Source organism: Pseudopipra pipra, chromosome W, assembly GCF_036250125.1.
Source record: "Pseudopipra pipra isolate bDixPip1 chromosome W, bDixPip1.hap1, whole genome shotgun sequence".
In the NCBI taxonomy this organism is placed as follows: domain Eukaryota; kingdom Metazoa; phylum Chordata; class Aves; order Passeriformes; family Pipridae; genus Pseudopipra; species Pseudopipra pipra.
The window spans coordinates 5,894,975-5,911,899 of record NC_087580.1 but is presented as its reverse complement, the minus strand read 5'-3'; the positions used below and the strand labels follow the sequence as shown (position 1 = coordinate 5,911,899).

The window sequence follows — 16,925 nt, the reverse complement described above, 5'->3', positions numbered from 1 at the left end:
GGTCTTGTCTTTGGGGGGGCTGAAATGACCACCTGATTAATTAAACGTGGCACGTTGAAGGGGAAGGGGGGAATAAACCCCGAAAGTCACAGTTTTACAGCTGGGTTTAGTGAGACTTTTGCTGCTGTGGGGTTGGTTTGAGTGTCTGCTGCGGGGTTGGGCTGGTTTGTCATTTTTGCTGCTTCTTCAGTGGTTGTGTTGGGTTTTTTTCAGCCCCTCTGAGGGAACCGCTTTGTGCTTTTTTCACATCCATTTACCCACAAACCAACCTGCCCCTTTGCAGCTTTCAGAGCTCACCCTGCAATGAAATATTGCTGTTTTATCAGGACATGTTCCTGATGAGCTTCTGTTGGTCCATTTGGTTCTGGTAACTTACAGAAGACCCCAGAGGACCAAAAGCTGCTGTCTCTGTTGGTTTGGGGTGCAGGGAACCAGGTCGTGCTCCTGCAACAGTGGGCACGGGGAGGGGGGGGAAACCAGAGCAAAAGAAGCTCGTGGGGAGCCACAAACAGAAAACCCGAGCAGAACAGGTGCTCTGAACTGTTACAACCTACTTTCCACCCTGTGTGTTTTTGCAAAAGGGCTCCCAAAGCACAAACTCTGCTCTGAGCCCTCGGTGCCTTTTCCCCCCTTTTGGCAGCAGCATCTCCTGAGCCCTGAACAGGCTCCTGTCCCCTGCAAACCTGTGAGCTCTCATTGACTTACTTATTTAATAGTTAAAGTGCCTTTAAACTTGTCTTTCTCTTTTCTTTCTGCTTAATTTGTCTTTTTTTTTTTTCCTCTTTAACCTTTCCCCCTCCCCTCTCTTTTCCCCTCCCCTCCATCTGTCCTTTGTGCCACCTCCTCTCCCAGATGTGTGTTCAGCTTGGGACAGACTCTGCCCTGTCAGGGCTGCCCCAAGAGCCAAATTCTTCAAGCCAGGAAGAAACACTGAACACCTGCAGTGATCCAGAGAAACAGTGTGAATGTGGTAATGCTGGGAAAACCAAACGCTCCGGGGGCGGCTGCCTGGGCTGTGGCCCAGGAGGTCTCAGCTCCCTGCAGGTCCCCTCAGCCTCTCCTCTCCTTCCACCCCAGGCTGCCGAGTGCATCCACCCCACAGAGCCCAGGGAACGTCAGCCCCGGGCCCTGAGGCTTCTCTGCAAGGATGGGGAAAGAAACCCAAAAGCCAAATTCTTCAAGGCAGGAGGAAGCCCTGAACACCTGCAGTGATCCAGAGGAACAGTCCAAATGTGGTAATGCTGGGAAAACCAAATGCTCCAGGGGAGGGTGGGATGTGGAAAGAGCATCTCGCGCTGGGGCAGCACCAGTGGGGGGGCCTGGATGGGCCTGAGTGGGGCTGGGGATGGACTGAGGGTCCAGCACAGGAGGGCAAAGCAGAGGGGAGAGGAGCCAGGCCGTCCTCACCCTGCTCTTTCCTGCCCCAGGGTCCTACAGAACCGAGTCAGACCGGAGAACATCCCCCAAGGTGCGTGTTCTCCTCGCTCTGAGTCTGTTCCTGGGGATCCTCAGCTTGAGCCTGGTCGTGGCACTGACTGGTGAGTCCCACCCAGGCACCCCCATGGGGAGGATCCGGGCCAGGCACCTCTGTTTTGGGAGATGGGAGGATCCTGGGACTTTCCCAGCATCAAGGGAGGCTCCCAAAGTGGGTGACTCCCTTTTTCCCCTGCACTTTGCTCCAGACACCTGCTCCTCACTCGGTCACACCTTTCCCAAGAGCATCATCCCCCAATTTCCTCTTCCAGCTGCTGGAATAAACCAAGGAATCAACCCCATTTTGGTGCTTTTCAGGGCTGCCCACGTGTCTGACTCAGCTTTCTGTGTTTCAGTTCTCAGTGTGAGACCCCCTTTCCCTGAGCTGGAATTCTCCCACGTGTGCCCAGACACCTGGCCTGGTTTCCAAGGAAAATGTTATCATTTTTCTGAGGCTGAGGGCAACTGGACCACGGGCCGGGAAAGGTGTGAGGCCCTGGGAGCTTCCCTGGCCACCATAAGCACCAGGGAGGAACTGGTGAGGACTGGGATGAACTGGTGAGGACTGGGATGAACTGGTGAGGACTGGGCTTGAGCCTCTGCAGCAGCACCGGGGTGGGAAACACAGGGAAACCAAGAGGATAAAACCAGCCCCAAACCCCCCAGGCTGGCCCCAAAGTGCTGCCAGTGCTGGAGCTGGGAGCCAAGCCCTTGGGAAAAGCCCCAGGTCTGGCTGAGGGTGGGCACAGGAGGGGAAGAGGAGGTGGGGAAGGCAAGACTGGCCAAAGCCAACGTTTCTTTGCTTTGCAGGCCTTCCTTCTGCGCTATAAAGGCGAAGCAAACCACTGGATCGGGCTGGGAATGAGGGATAATGGCTGGGAGTGGATCAATGGCACGGCCTTGAACGGCAGGTGGGTCCCTGTGTCCGTGCTGGAGCCCCAGGGTGGGCCCCAGGGATTTCCTGGAGCCTGGGATGCCCCATCCTGGGATGGGCACCTTCTCCTGCCCCGTGTCCAGACAGCTCCTGGCTTTCCCTGGGGGGTTGGGATGGACCGAGGTCGCTGCCCCCCAACCCTGATCAGAGAATTAGAGACTCCCCCCAGCCAAAGCCCTTCTCTGCCAGAGAGGAAATCCCAGCTCTTCTTAATTTTTTTTGGGGGGGAGTTTCCTTCTTTTCCTTTTCCCTTTCTTGCCGCAATCAGGTCAAGACTCTCAATGCAGGTACAAAAACGAACTTCACTTTATTGATTACAGAGGAGTATATATATCTGAGTATACACTTCAAACAGCATCTGATTGGTTGGTTCTGAATACACAGCTGGTCTTTTTGAGTTTTCTTTCAAGTCCCTTTATCGTACTTAAACATCCTGGTCTGTGACATCCCTCAAGTTTTATGGCCTTGTTTACTTCGCTTCCTGCGCGGACAAGGTCACTTCGCCCTGGGTCAGTCACGACATCTTCTTGAATGGTTTCCACATTACAGCGCCTGTTAATCCCGCAGCATCTCCCCCTCTCTTATCAAAAACTGCATCAGCCATACTATGAATTCTACTAGCAAAGCACTGAATAATACAAGGAGCCATACAGAGTACAATTCCAATAATTAATACAATGATACATATCCATTTCAAAACATCCTTGACCCATGCAGATAAACCTAATGATAGTAACCAATCGTCCAAAGGATTTGTGCTTACAGTGATCCTTTTTGTATGTTCTTTCAACCACTTCAATTGCTCCTGGATGGACTCTGAGTGATCTGAGAGATTAAAACAGCAGAGTCCTTGGTATTCCTCACAACCTTTTCCTTGTACCAATAGCAGGTAATTGATGGCAGCTCGATTTTGGAGCACAGCCTTGCGCATGCTGCTCATATCTTGTGCCAATTGGGAAAGTACATTAGTGGTGACATTAGCTTGTTTAGCAGTCCAACACGCAAGGTGTTGTAATTGGGTCAACGCTTCCTCTGCTGCGATTTGGGGAATTATGGCAGCAAACACTCGAGCTGTGGTTCCCCACAAGCTTACCTCATCAGAACAGTCTGAGGGCAATTGTTCGAGACTTCTACGAGCTCTTTGTGTTTTGCCATGCAGTATGGTTTGCCATTGCTCTTTAGAAGGTACTAGGAGAGCAAGTTTTCCAAGATAACAAGCTCCCCCATGAGCTTCTTTGGGGATGCCTTGCCACGCTCTATCACCACAGATAAGGTATATTTGATGTGGCAAGGAGGTAGCATAGGAATAATTAAGGTGAATGTGGCCTGAACCCCATCCATAAACGCGATCAGGAGAACAATATTGGGACGTGTTGTAATTTTTGTGAGGTGTTAACCAGGTACGTCTTTTCTTTTCTGTTAAATTGTACGATCCAAAAAAGACACATCCTGAACCATTTGATGGTCGACTATCCAGTAGGTTTAACTCCTGAGGATCCCAAGGCAAAGGTTCTTTAAAACTTTTTAACACCATACCTAAGCAATAACTAGCATTTCGTGCAGTACAATTTATACTTACTACATTCTTAGCAAGCTCAAATGGACTTACAGGAACACCGATTAGGCAAGTCTTAAAAGGATTAGTTGCTGCAGTGAGATGCAAGCAAAAGGCAGAGGTGTTTGTCTGAGTTGCCCATTGAATCCACAGATTTTCTTGGGCTTGCGTCTCACCGATGGCAAACAACAGGAGAAGAAAAGAAAGAGTCAGGAAGGTAATGCCTTTTTGATCCACGGTCGAACCCATTTGGCTGGGATCCAGATGGTATCGTTACCTGTAGAGACACAAGCGTAGCCACAACCCCAGGTTATTAATTGCTGTGGACCTTGCCAAGCATTCTGTTTGGGATCCCATATTTCAACAGACACATCTGGATATTGGACAGTAGAGGATAAAAAGTGCAAAGTCATTGGTGCTATATATTGCGTTTTGGGAGCTTTTGGCGATTCAACAAGATTTTTCCAATTGTGGACATATAATGCTTTTAGAACTACCTGTTGTGGTGACAGGGTCTGCTCCCCCTCTTTCATTAAAACACGGAATAAACGTTTAAGGTCTTGGTGCTTTCGCTCAACAATAGCTTGACCGGTGCTGTTGTACGGGATGCTGGTAGTATGTCGTACATTCCAGCGTGAGAGAAAATCATTGGAATAAGTGCTAGTATAATTTGGGCCATTGTCAGTTTTAATTTCTTCAGGAACGCCTAAAACAGCAAAGGCTTGCAGCCAATGTAAACAAGTGGATTTGCTGGAAGTACTCGTTAGTGGCGTAGCCCAGGTCAGTTTACTGAACGTATCCACGGTAACGTGAACATACTTAAATCTGCCAAATGAGGGAACTAATGTAATGTCAGTTTGAAAAAGGGAACGTGATGAAAGGCCACGGGGATTAGTTCCCATCTGCTGTAAAGGTGGGAGACGAGCACAGTCAGGGCAGGCAGAAATAATGGATTGCGCTTCAGGCTTTGAAATATTAAACTCTGCACTGAGGCTGGGGGCGGATTGATGAAAAAACGCATGCGATTGTTGAGCGGAAAGGAAAGCAGTGGACTGAACTGCAGGAGCACTAACAGCGGTATCAATCATGGCATTACCTTCTGCAAGGATTCCAGGAAGCAGAGAATGACTTCTCAAATGAGTTACAAAAACAGGATGGTGTCTAAGATTAACAACATTTAGTAATTCTAGTAACAGATCAGCAATGACAGGGTTAGCTACTTTTCCCAAAAGAGAGTCTTCGATACGGTTAACAATAGAATAAACATATAAAGAATCAGTTACTAAATTAAAAGGTATAGTAGAAAAGGTAACAAATGCTAATACAACAGCTTTTAGCTCAAGGACTTGCACAAAAACATTTGGAAGTGAGTCAGTAACAACTTTCCAGTTGCTGTCCTGTAAATAGGCATAACCATATTTGTGAGTACGTCCACTAGCATCAGTAAAAACAGTAAGAGCATCTGGGAGGGGAGAGTCAGAGAGGATTTTCAAGGGTACAAATGGGAGATTGGCTGAAAATATAGGAGACGCAGGAAAGTGATTATCAATGTTCAATCCAACTATAGCTGTAGCAAAGGTGACAGAAGTATCTGCCCATTCTTCGACCAATTGCAGGTTAGAAATAGGCAAGATAAGGTAATCGAGATCTCTACCAAATAAACAACGAGTCCTATGTTTAGCTTTGAACAGCAAATCACCTAATTGATCTACTCTTTTCTGGATAGATGTTGTTGGGGTGGATTTTGTAAATACCCATTCAAGAATATAGCATGTTTTGTGATCAGCCTCTAGTTGCCCAATAAGGGCAAAAAATTCTCTCGCAACATTGAGGACAAACAGATAAAGAGGTAAATGCGCATCATAGCGATGGGCACACACATTCTCTAATTTTGTAGAGATATGTTGAAGAGCTTCTTGTGCAGCTGGAGTTAGGGTCCTGGGCTCTGCTATAGAGGTTGAATTTTTAAGAAGGTCAATTAGTGGCTCTAATTCTGTATTAGAAATTCCAGCCCAAGGGCGAACGCTTTGAATGTCCCCAATTAACTTTTGAACATCATTGACTGTCTGAATTGTAGGATGAAGTGATAATTTTAAAGGCCGAAAGCGATTTTTCGTGACTTCAAAACCCAAGTAATGCCAGGGATCTATCTGTTGAATTTTTTCAGGAGCAACAGATAGGCCCCAATTTTGTAATTCTGACAACAATTCATTTTGTTCCTTTTCTGGTAGGGGTTCAGGGCTGGCAACAAGGATATCATCCATATAGTGATAAGTAATGTAATTGGGGTGGCCTTGACGCCAATTTTGTAAAGCTTGATTGACATACCATTGACAAATGGTTGGACTGTTTTTCATACCTTGCGGTAATACAACCCATTCGTATCTCGCCATGGGTGCCGAATTGTTGATTTGAGGAACACTAAAGGCAAAGCATTTAGTATCGTCAGGATGAAGGGGAATGCTAAAAAAGCAATCTTTAATGTCAATAATGAACAAGGAGTAATCTTTAGGAAGACCAGCTGGAGAAGGAAGGCCAGGTTGGAGTGCCCCTAAAGGAAGCATTTGGTTATTCACTTCTCTTAAATCATGTAAGAATCGCCATTTACCTGATTTCTTTTGGATAACAAAGACAGGTGTATTCCATGGACTCTGAGAAGGGACAATGTGTTTTTTCTCCAGTTGTTCTTGTACTAAAATATGTAATTGTGTCAATTTTGTTTGAGGAAGCGGCCACTGAGCAACCCAAATAGGGTCATTGTTTATCCAGCCTAACTTGATCAGTGGTTGCCCTTGGAGTTGCTCAGTGGCCCCTACTAAAAATGGTTAGAAGTGAGAACCATACGCCATTGACTCAAAGCATCACGACCCAATATCCATAAAGTTGTCTGCAAAATGTATGGACGTACAGAAGCAACGTTGCCTTCATTATCTGAGATCTGAACAAAATTTTGACTTTGAATGGTTTGGGCTATTCCGGAGATACCCAGAATAGATTCTTTTTTCGCATGTTTTAACCAAGTATCTGGCCATGCATCTGCTGGTATTATAGTAACATCAGAACCCGAATCCAGCATCATTTCAGCTCGTAAGTGAATTGCAGGGTCATCTGCAGAGGTGACAAGGACTGATCGGAGTGGTTTGTTATTTGAGAGTATTTCTGTGAAGGCAACTAAAGGTCCTGTACTTCCAAAACCACCTGTTCTTTCAGTGTTAGTGATACAATGCTGAGGCACCTGGGGATAAAATGGTATTAGTTGAGCAATTTTACTGCCTGTAGGGAGAAAAAAGGGTGGATGTAAAACTCTCAACATAATTTGAACAACACCATTATAATCAGCATCAATAACACCAGGTTGAACAAAAAGCCCTTGTTTGGTGGCAGAAGAACGTCCTAAAAGTAAAGCAGCAAGTCCGTTTCCAATGGGTCCCTTAAAAGTGGTAGGAATTAAATGAACTGAATTATCTGTGATAGTTACAGATTGAGAAGTTACCAGGTCAAGCCCTGCACTGCCCCGGGTGGCTGCTTCGGCAGCGTACTCGGGTTGGGGGGTGTTTGGATAGGGTTCACCGCCGCGCCCCCCACGCGGCTCCTGAAGTTTCCCTGGTCTTGCTTTGTTGGTCCAAGTAAGGGTGTCCCATCCTTTTTGAACTTGGATCGGCAATCCGCGGCTCTGTGACCGGGTTTTTCACATCGATGACACATTCCTGTAAAAGAACTCATAGAAATAGCTTTAAATCCCCCCTTAAAGCGCTGGGGACACTGTTTACGAAAGTGCCCAAGCTGTCCACAGCTAAAACATTTTTCCGGATTTTTATCTCCACGACCTTGCAGCTGTGCTTTTGTAAGCGCAGCAGCTAGAGCAGAGGCATGAATAGTTGCTTTCTCTTTCTCTAGCTCTAAAGGAGCTCGAGCACACTGTTCAATAATTTGAGTAAGAGAGGCCCCTGCTGGTAGAATAGTGATCATCCTTTTGCAAGCTGTGTTAGCATTTTGAACAGCTATTTCACGCACCATAGTGTCTTTCATGTTATGTGGTATGTCCGGTGCTACTTCAACTCCTTCTTTCACTCTATCCACAAAGGAGAGGAAAGGTTCATCATCCTGTTGCCTAATATGCAGATAAGGCTGCTTTGGTTTACCCATCTGTGGTAATGTCATGAAGGCTTCGAGAGCAGCTGCTTTGCTTTGCGCAAGAATACGAGCGTCCAGGGCGGCTTGCGTCTGCGGGTCTACAAATTGCCCTTTTCCCATTAATTGATCTAAAGTAGCAGTACGCAGGGGATCTCCGATTGGCAAATCTAAGTTCGCTACCTGAGCCACTTCCAATCTCTCTTGCCATTTCGTCAAAAACAGTAAAAAACTTGTGGGTCCCAAAATTAACTCAAAAATGCTGCGTATATCAGCAGGTACCAATTCCTGATAGCGAATGATCGTTTCAACTTGTTTTTTGACTAATCGGTTATCTATACCATAGTCAATTACTGCTTTTTGGACTCGTGTGACTAGATTCCAATCCAGAGGTGCCCATTGCCGTTGGTTCCCCTGTACAAGCACAGGGGCTGCGGTAAAGCTAAAATCACCTGTGAGTTCTGCATTTGTAATGATTCCCCTCCATCTCTTGTGATGATCAAAATTCGGATCACGGGGAGGTACTGAGCTATCAGGTAAGGGAACCTTGGGAGTAGCACCCGAGTCCACAAGGGATCGCCCTGGTAGTGTTCGTTTTGGCAGCGGCGATTTGTTCCACCAATCTTGTAATTTTTGCGGCAAACTTTGATTCTGACTCGCTGAAGGAGCTGCATCATCATACACATCTGGAGGATAGTGTTTCTGATAAGCAACTATCTCTCCTTTTTCTACCACACTTAACGGGGGTACTCCCTTTGAAGTAAGAAAATCATCAGCAGTCTCTTCATCCCAGTGTCTTTGTTTAACCATATTAAGGACCCAGTAACGCCGTTCAGGAGAAATGCCTTCCACAACAAATTCCTTATTTAATTGCTGTTCAATATTTTTTAGTCCCTCCACGATTGCTTTATGGGCTGCTTTATATTGACTCTTTATTGCAGGCTTAGTTGCAGCTTCCTTATCTAAAGCTTTCATTTCTTTTAACAATTTTGTCATGACATTTGTTTGGGCTTGCAAAAGCGTTGATAGGATTAGTATCAACTTCCATAGGTTCAGACGGCAGTGGAACATGGGCTGGGTCAGCCGGGGGTGCGGAAGGCACGGGTTCGGGCGAGGGATTCCACGGGGGAATAAGATCGTCATATGGTCCCCGTTCAACTGCTGCAGCAGTATAAGCTGGCACCCCGAGGTCGATGAGAGACTCTTCCGAGTCCTCCTCGGCATGTTCAGGGTTAATATCTGGGCCGGCATCGTGCGGGGCGGGCTCTTCCACCTCCGGTGCAGATGGCACTGGGGCGGCAGCTGCTGTAAACACAGCAGCACGTACAGCAGCTTCTACACTCGCTTCAGCGCCTAACCGTTCAATAAGCAATCGGACCTGCCGATATGTCGGCGCAAGAGCCTTGGCTTCTTTATTATTTGTTTGCACCGCTTCCCATAATTCTGCCCCAACTTTACGCCAGGTATCGTCCTTAAAAACGTCCGTGGAATCATGCAAAAATCCGCGACGTTTTGCCCAGAATAACAAGTCCACTACTTGAGTACGCGACAAAGTTTCATCTGCCTTTTTCCCCAAGTTCATTACTGCATCAACAGTAGCACGCTCTACTGCAGAAATAGACGACCCCATCCCGAGCAATTCAAATCAGCCTCGATGGGCTCCAACTCACCGGTCGACTGTGGCCACAAAACACGTCTCTCTCGGACGTCCGGTCGCAACCGCACCTCGGGAATTTGCAGGTATCAAGTTACACAGAGCAGGATCACGTCGCGGGGTCACCAAGATGCCGCAATCAGGTCAAGACTCTCAATGCAGGTACAAAAACGAACTTCACTTTATTGATTACAGAGGAGTATATATATCTGAGTATACACTTCAAACAGCATCTGATTGGTTGGTTCTGAATACACAGCTGGTCTTTTTGAGTTTTCTTTCAAGTCCCTTTATCGTACTTAAACATCCTGGTCTGTGACATCCCTCAAGTTTTATGGCCTTGTTTACTTCGCTTCCTGCGCGGACAAGGTCACTTCGCCCTGGGTCAGTCACGACATCTTCTTGAAGAATGGTTTCCACATTACAGCGCCTGTTAATCCCGCAGCACTTTCTGACTCTGATCCCGTTGGCTTTGCAGATTTGAGGTGAGGGGTGAGGGACCCTGTGGGTACCTGTACTATTGGTGGATCAGTTCGTCCCTGTGCCACACGGAGAAGAACTGGATCTGCAGCCGCCCCAATGACTATGTCCTGTGGAAGGGGAAATTAAGAGACCCCAAAACAGAGTTTTACCCTAGATCTCCAACCAGATGAGGGAGCTTCACCCCAGCACTGCAACTGAAACTGCTGGGGGAACATCTCAGTTGTCTGGTTGGGAAATTTTTGCTGAATATCTCAAAAATATCTTGTATTGGAAGGGACCTCACAAGGATCATGGAGTCCAACCCTCAGCCCTGCCCAGGCCCATCCCCAGGAGTCACCTCCTGTGCCCCAGAGGATCATCCAAACCCTCCTGGAGCTCTGTCAGCCTTGGTGCTGTGCCCACTGCCCTGGGGAGCCTGGGCAGTGCCCAACCAGCCTTTGGGGAAGAACCTCTTCCTGGGATCCAACCTGACCCTGCCCTGACACAGCTCCAGCCATTCCCTGGGGTCGGCATCCAGAGGGACCTTGAAAGGTCCTCCAGCAAAGCCTTGGACACTGTCTCCCAGGGAACATTCCTGGAAAAGCTGCAGCCCATGGCCTGGACAGGGCCCTTTGTGCTGGGTTAGGAACTGGCTGGAACGTCCAGGCCCAGAGAGTGGTTGGAATGGAGCTGCATCCATTTGGGATCCGGTCACCAGTGGTGTCCCCCTGGGATCAGCGTTGGGCCCAGTCCTGTTTAATATTGTCCTGGGTTTGAAGAGATGTTGGAATTTTTTTCCCTAGTGTCCCGTTTTCCCCCTGTCCATCCCCTCCATCCCCCCCCCATCTGTTTCTCTCTGGAAAGGGGGACTCAGGAGGGGGGGATGGAGCGGAGCCACAGGCGCCGGGCAGCGCTGGAGCAGGACAGGAGGAGGTTTCCTCTCAGTGCTACCTCAATAACCTTGGTGCCTTTTGTCATTGTCACCTCAGTAGCTGGTCTCAAGGAGGTGAACCTGCAGGGACATGATGTGGAAGTGGACGTGTGCCTTCGTGGACTAGGGGTTTCTTTCTCCAGAAGTCTTCCTCATCCTCTATTTATATTTACTTTATATTTACATGCTAGGAGTCTACATTCATAACACTGTATGCACTATATTCAAGCACTATAGTGCTTGAATGTGCACATGTGAAGTATTTTTCCATTGCTGAAAGCTATATGAAACTGTGAATGTGAATGTACAATGTCCTGATTGTGGCCTCAGCAGACTTTCTGTATCAGTGCTGCTGCTGTGCTTCTCTCTCCTCTATTTATTCCATTTGCATTAAAGTTTGTACGACCCCACCACTGTCCCTCATGTCCTGGTCGGTGCGGGAGCTGCGGGGGCTGCTCGTCCCGTGCGGGGCGGGGAAAGGCCCGAGGGAAAGTCCACGGGTGCCGGGGTGGCTGAAGGAGCCCTGAGGGAGCCAAGATGGCGGAACAGCCCTCACAGAGTCCCCCTCACAGAACTGCCCTCACAGAACTGCCGTCACAGAGTCCCCCTCACAGAGTTGCCCTCACAGTCACCCTCACAAAACCTCCCTCACAGAATTGCCCTCGAGTCGCCCTCACAGAATCGCCCTCACAGAATCACCCTCACAGAATCGCCCTCACAGAATCGCCCTCAGAGAGTCGCCCTCACAGAATCACCCTCACAGAATCACCCTCACAGAATCGCCCTCACAGAATCGCCCTCACAGAGTTGCCCTCACAGAGTCACCCTCACAGAACTGCCCTCAGAGTCGCCCTCACAGAATCACCCTCACAGAACTGCCCTCACAGAACTGCCCTCAGAGTCGCCCTCACAGAATCACCCTCACAGAACTGCCCTCACAGAACTGCCCTCACAGAACTGCCCTCACAGACTTGCCCTCACAGAGTCGCCCTCACAGAGTCGCCCTCACAGTCGCCTTCACAGAACTGCCCTCACAGAATCACCCTCAGAATCGCCCTCACAGAACAGCCCTCACGGAGTCGCCCTCACAGAACTGCCCTCACAGAGTTGCCCTCACAGAACCTCCCTCACAGAGTCGCCCTCACAGAGTCGCCCTCACAGAACCTCCCTCACAGAGTCCCCCTCACAGAACTGCCCTCACAGAGTTGCCCTCACAGTGAAGACACCGAAGGGACGGGTGTTGGAATATGTGTGTTTATTTTAGGACAGTTTGGTTACAAAGGAAAGCAGGGATGGAGCCGCTTGGCTTATTGTTATCTACAGTAATGTAAAAGCATAAAAATAACACTGAAGTGATGGGAAGCGAGATTATGTGACTCTGGGAGAAACTTAAGGGGAACTTGGCAATCTGAATATAGACATGGTGAGATGTATCTGTGTGTGTGTGAAATTGCTTGGGAGTATTTTTCTCATGGGTAGAGAATGCTTAACTAAAAAGTGGATATAGAGAAAAGCTACTGACTGGAATTTACTGCTGATGTAACGAGGTGGATAAACCATGAAAGAACTGTAATAAATGATTTTGTTATACCACACAGGGTCTGTTGCCTGAGAGTGTCAGGTGGAGGCATCATCCAGCTTCCCAACGTCTCCTGCCGTGGGCGGGGAGAGCTGGAAAGGGGCTTTTTGGCAAATCCACTTGTGGTCACTGGCACAGACATCAACATCCAAGCTCTTGCCTTTCAGGGTCCCACACCCTTCATCCAGCTCCCGCAGGACCCCAAACCTGCAAAACAAAGGGTTTATTGCCCCATAAATGACCACAACGTGCCCCATGCCCCCAGTGTGCCCCATGACCCCGACTTTTGGTCTGCAGAGTGTTGCCAGAGGAATAAGAGACCCTTGCATGGACCCCAGCAATGTGTGGACGTGGATCGGAGTCTCAAATGGACCAAAGCTGCTTTTTACCCCCCCAGACCTTGGACACTCACCTGTGGGGGTTGTAGGGGGTGTCGTCCACCCACGTCCACTCCTTCTGCTGTGACCTCAACCCGACCCACACCGACCACGGGCGCCTGCCTGTGACACTCTCGACGTTCTCCTGGGACATGGAAGGGATCAGTTGCTCCAAAAAAATCTCTCCATGGGGAGTTCCGTGGGGTGTGAAGCCACAGAACAAACCTGATCCCCCAAATCAGTGGGACACGAGCATCCCCATGCTCTGAACCCCAAACCCTCCTGTTGCTGGGAGCTTTTTGCTCCCCTGGCCCCCCCTAAAAACGCCAGGACTTCTGGGTCCTTCTCAAGCCTTTTCCTCCCTGTTTACCATTTCTGTCTCATTCTTGAGCACCACCAGCTCGGAGTCCTGATCTTGGCAGCTTTTCCTGCCCCGAGTCCAGTTTCCTGATTCCTTGGAGAGCCAGTAGCATCTCTCCCCACGGAGCTGCCAGTCCTGGGGGCACAACTTGCAGCCAGCAGGGGCTGGAGAGGAGGAAAGGCCACGAATGAGACACCCCAAAGGTGGGCAAGGTCTTCCCCGACCCCCCAAATGAAAGGCACCAAACCCTCGAGTCATTTCCCAGCGTTGTGGTTTTTCTGCTCTGCCACCACGGAGGAGGAGGAGGAAGAGGAGATGAACAGGAGGAGGAGGAGGAAGAAGATGCAGTTGGGTGACTATAAGGGCACAGTGGGGTGCAGGAAGGGTGGTGAGAAACATCCCCCCTTGGGCTGAACGTGCTCCTCCGGGGAGGTGGGACAGCCAAAAATCCCACGGAAAAGGGAATTCTTCCTTAAAAATGCTCCTTTTTGCCAAAGAACCCTCGGTGCAGGGTCTCCTTGCAGGAGGAGCCCCCCGAGGACCCACCTGAGCCTCTCCCAGCAGAGCCAGGTGGGAAGGGGGCTCACCTGGGGGGCTCTGCCCCTGGGGCTGGCAGAAGTACCGCACCAGGGATGGGAAGATGCATCGCTCCGTCTGGTTCCTGGCCTGGATCTCAACTCTGGTGTCACTTTCAGGACCTGGAGAGCCCTGAAAAACTGGGAGCAAAGTGAGAAGTTGAAGCCAAACTACAAACTCCACAAAGCCAGGACGGGTTTTGCCCTGCAGTTAATGAAGTTGGCCCGAAGCCCACGGGTCTTGCCCTCCTCCCTTGTTCCTGGGGATGCTCCAGGTGTACCCAGAGGGGTTTTGCTCTTGGCTCTCGTGCCTGCACCAACCCTCCAGGGCCTGAACCACTGCAGCAAACCCAGATTTCCGCTACCAGGCCTCTTGCCAGGGTGTGAGATGGAGATAAGAGCTGGTTACTCACCACTCACATTTCGGAGCACCACCAGCACCAGCAGGACGAGGTGCCCCAGCGCCCCGGCTGTGAGGAGGACTCTGTGCCACCACGGGCACGGGGCAGGAGCTGGAAGAGGCCACATTTAAGCTCAAAAAAACATGAAGAAGACTGGGGGGTTAGAGAAAAAAAAACAAAACCAAACCCCTCTGCTGAGCTGTGAGTTCAAGCAGAAGTTTCTGGTTGCTTTGCTTCCTCCAAAGCCATAAATCCCCCCTGACAGGACTCGAGCCAGGGCAGCACCCCCGGGGGGACTGGGGGGCTTGGGGGGTGCAGCAGACTCGGGAGCAGCCTCGAGGACCCAGTGACAGAGGGCAGGACCTGGGAACTCCCAAACGGGCTCAGTTTCCAGCTGGGAGTTGGTGGCTGTGGGTCCCTCCAGCCCTCGACTCCTCCGGGGTCCGGACGGGGCTCAGCCCCTTCCCTGCCCTCCCAGGGGTGGTGGCTCCCCTGGGGTTTCCTGGGGTCCCCTTTTGGCCACCAAGTGAAGGGTCTGGGAAACAAAACTCTTCCAGTTCCGGAGATTTTCCAGCCTCTCCTGTCCCTGTCTTGCTCCGGACAATCCCAGATCCCATTTCAAAGGCCACCCCATGAGCTTGGAAACCTGAATGCAGGGATGGAGGAGCAAACAGATCCCAAAGGTAACGGACTCAAAACTCTTCCCAGAGCCTGAAATAAGCCTTTTCCCCCCCCAAAATACACTCACCAGGACATTTCTCAGCCGGGGAAGGCTCATTCCCAGGATGTCTCAGATTGGCATGACCCATTTCCCCAGCCATGGTGGCTCTGGAGGTCGTTGGCGTGTCCCGAGAGCGACACCAGACTCGGACACCTTCTCACCTCGTGACCAACGTGCGTCCGGTCCCAGGAAATGGCACCAACCGGGCCTTTTATGTTTCTTTGGGGTTTTTTTTTAAACATATCTTTATATTCTTCAGTCTCCCCTGTGCCTGGGGAAAGGGTTTAGGGTGTCCCCAGTCAGGAGGAGGAGGAGGGGGCTCACCTGGAGGTGCAGGAACACGTGCAGGGTTGGGCCGAACAGGCGGAAATTTATGACATTAATCAAATTAATTTATTAAATTAACTCAAAAAGCCAGTGACTGAGGTTTTTTGGGGGGTGAGGCTGAAACGTGACAGGTGATATTTGGTGTTGCTTCCCCAAAGAGCATCTCTCAGGGATGGGGTGGTGGCAGAAATGCTGCAGCCATGGGAGGGTCAGAACCAGGCAGGGCAGGAGGAGCTGACACCCCCAGGTCATTTAGGGGGGTTTTTCCCCACTTGTCTGACACCCCCTTTGTCCCCCTCGACCCCATCAGTCAGGACACGGCCCCGTTCTGGGGGGGCAGAGTCGCTCCTGGGGGGCACCGGGGGATCCTTTACCCTCCTCGTGCAGCTCCAAGCGCCCGAGGGGCCAAGTCCTGGTTTCTGGGGCTGCCCCCACAGTTGCTTTTGGGGTCCCGTGGGGGCTGCGGGGGCCGCTCGGGGCGGGACAGGACCGAGGGAATGTCCGCGGGAATTCCCGGCTCGTGCGCATCCCCTGCCGGCCACGGTGCACAAACGCACCCGATTTCCCTCCGAAAAGGGGGAAAAAACGGCCCCAAATCCCTTTTGCCCGAGCGGAGGAGGGGGACAGAGTTCGGGCAGAAAAACCCAAAAATCGGTTTTGCCCAGCTCGGGAAGCACAAAACAAACAGAAGTGAGGTGGGACCCCCCCAGCAGCACTTGTGTGCCATCGCCCCCCCTGAAGCCCTCCAGGGTGACTGGGCAGACTGGGAGCACTGGGAAGCAGCCCCACGTCACCCCTGGGAGCTCCAAGGCTCCGACATTTGGGATGGAATCATGGAAAGTGGCAGGGGGAGCAGGGGAAGGGACAGGGGGGGATTTCCAAAGGTTTTATTGCAAAAGTGAACGTGGGATCTCCTGCTTCACTCTGGATAGGCAGCATCATACATGTATACAGGGTTAGGGTACAACTGTGGACTGTTAGAGAAGCAGGATGAGTTCTGGGATGGTTCTAGAAGGACAAAGAAATCCAGAGTCCCCAGTCCAGGCAGCCACACATGGGCTTCCACATCATGTCCCCTCCCTGCAGGCTCATCTCCTTCAGCCCAGGCACTGAGGTGACCCTGAGGGGTTGCACTGAGGTATCCGTGGCACCAAACTCTGAGGTGATGCAGATAAACAACTGCAAGGCCGGTGGAGAGCTGAGGTGTGCTGGGAGAAGATGCAAAGCTGTTGAGTCTTCAGGATGGAGGAAAAGGTCCCTTTCCCACCGTTTATTCCAGGCGATCCTGGGGTCTGTTGCAGAGGTAAGGCCGCTGAGCCGAGCAGAGCCTGCTCCTGAAGTGCCGGTGGCCCAGGTACACACACTCTGAGTCACCGAGGACGGGGACCCTGCAAGGAGGAGCAGAGACAGCGCTGGCACCACAGGGGGGGACAGTCTGTGCCCC

The 16,925-nt window shown here is 50.5% G+C and overlaps 2 protein-coding genes and 1 pseudogene across 5 annotated transcripts; 2 read left to right on the top strand and 1 right to left on the bottom strand.

The window, feature by feature from the left end:
• LOC135404433 (zinc finger protein 239-like) overlaps nt 1-16,925 on the top strand; it is a 352,167-nt pseudogene that overhangs the window by 141,346 nt on the left and 193,896 nt on the right.
• On the top strand, nt 838-11,550 carry LOC135404458 (C-type lectin domain family 2 member B-like). Of its 3 annotated transcripts, none has more exons than XM_064639215.1 (5): nt 838-970; nt 1,428-1,538; nt 1,830-2,011; nt 2,284-2,384; nt 10,226-11,550. In XM_064639215.1, the coding sequence occupies exons 1-5, from the start codon at nt 853-855 to the stop codon at nt 10,398-10,400; spliced, it is 687 nt and encodes a 228-aa protein (XP_064495285.1). In that variant the 5' UTR covers nt 838-852; the 3' UTR covers nt 10,401-11,550. The 3 variants fall into 3 exon arrangements, with proteins under 3 accessions (XP_064495285.1, XP_064495286.1, XP_064495287.1); XM_064639216.1 differs by lacking the exon at nt 838-970 and adding an exon at nt 1,071-1,235; XM_064639217.1 differs by lacking the exons at nt 838-970; nt 1,428-1,538 and adding an exon at nt 1,072-1,235.
• Nucleotides 12,408-16,755, bottom strand: LOC135404455 (killer cell lectin-like receptor subfamily B member 1B allele B). 2 transcript variants are annotated; one of them, XM_064639208.1, is made up of 6 exons: nt 15,182-16,755; nt 14,446-14,544; nt 14,045-14,134; nt 13,467-13,621; nt 13,132-13,241; nt 12,408-12,926 (listed from the first exon to the last, which is right to left on the bottom strand). In XM_064639208.1, the coding sequence occupies exons 1-6, from the start codon at nt 15,252-15,254 to the stop codon at nt 12,758-12,760; spliced, it is 696 nt and encodes a 231-aa protein (XP_064495278.1). In that variant the 5' UTR covers nt 15,255-16,755; the 3' UTR covers nt 12,408-12,757. The 2 variants fall into 2 exon arrangements, with proteins under 2 accessions (XP_064495278.1, XP_064495277.1); XM_064639207.1 differs by having other exon boundaries at nt 12,411-12,926; nt 14,045-14,173.

Excerpts from the sequence above, each read along its gene's own strand:
- LOC135404458 (XM_064639215.1), top strand. The coding sequence starts at position 853 with ATGTGTGTTCAGCTTGGGACAGACTCTGCCCTGTCAGGGCTGCCCCAA. Across the intron at positions 1,539-1,829 it reads CCTGGTCGTGGCACTGACTG|TTCTCAGTGTGAGACCCCCT; the intron begins GTGAGTCCCACC and ends TCTGTGTTTCAG. Across the intron at positions 2,012-2,283 it reads TAAGCACCAGGGAGGAACTG|GCCTTCCTTCTGCGCTATAA; the intron begins GTGAGGACTGGG and ends TTTGCTTTGCAG.
- LOC135404455 (XM_064639207.1), bottom strand. The coding sequence starts at position 15,254 with ATGGCTGGGGAAATGGGTCATGCCAATCTGAGACATCCTGGGAATGAG. Across the intron at positions 14,174-14,445 it reads GGTGCTCCGAAATGTGAGTG|TTTTTCAGGGCTCTCCAGGT; the intron begins GTGAGTAACCAG and ends CTTTGCTCCCAG. Across the intron at positions 13,622-14,044 it reads CCAGGGGCAGAGCCCCCCAG|CCCCTGCTGGCTGCAAGTTG; the intron begins GTGAGCCCCCTT and ends CCTCCTCTCCAG.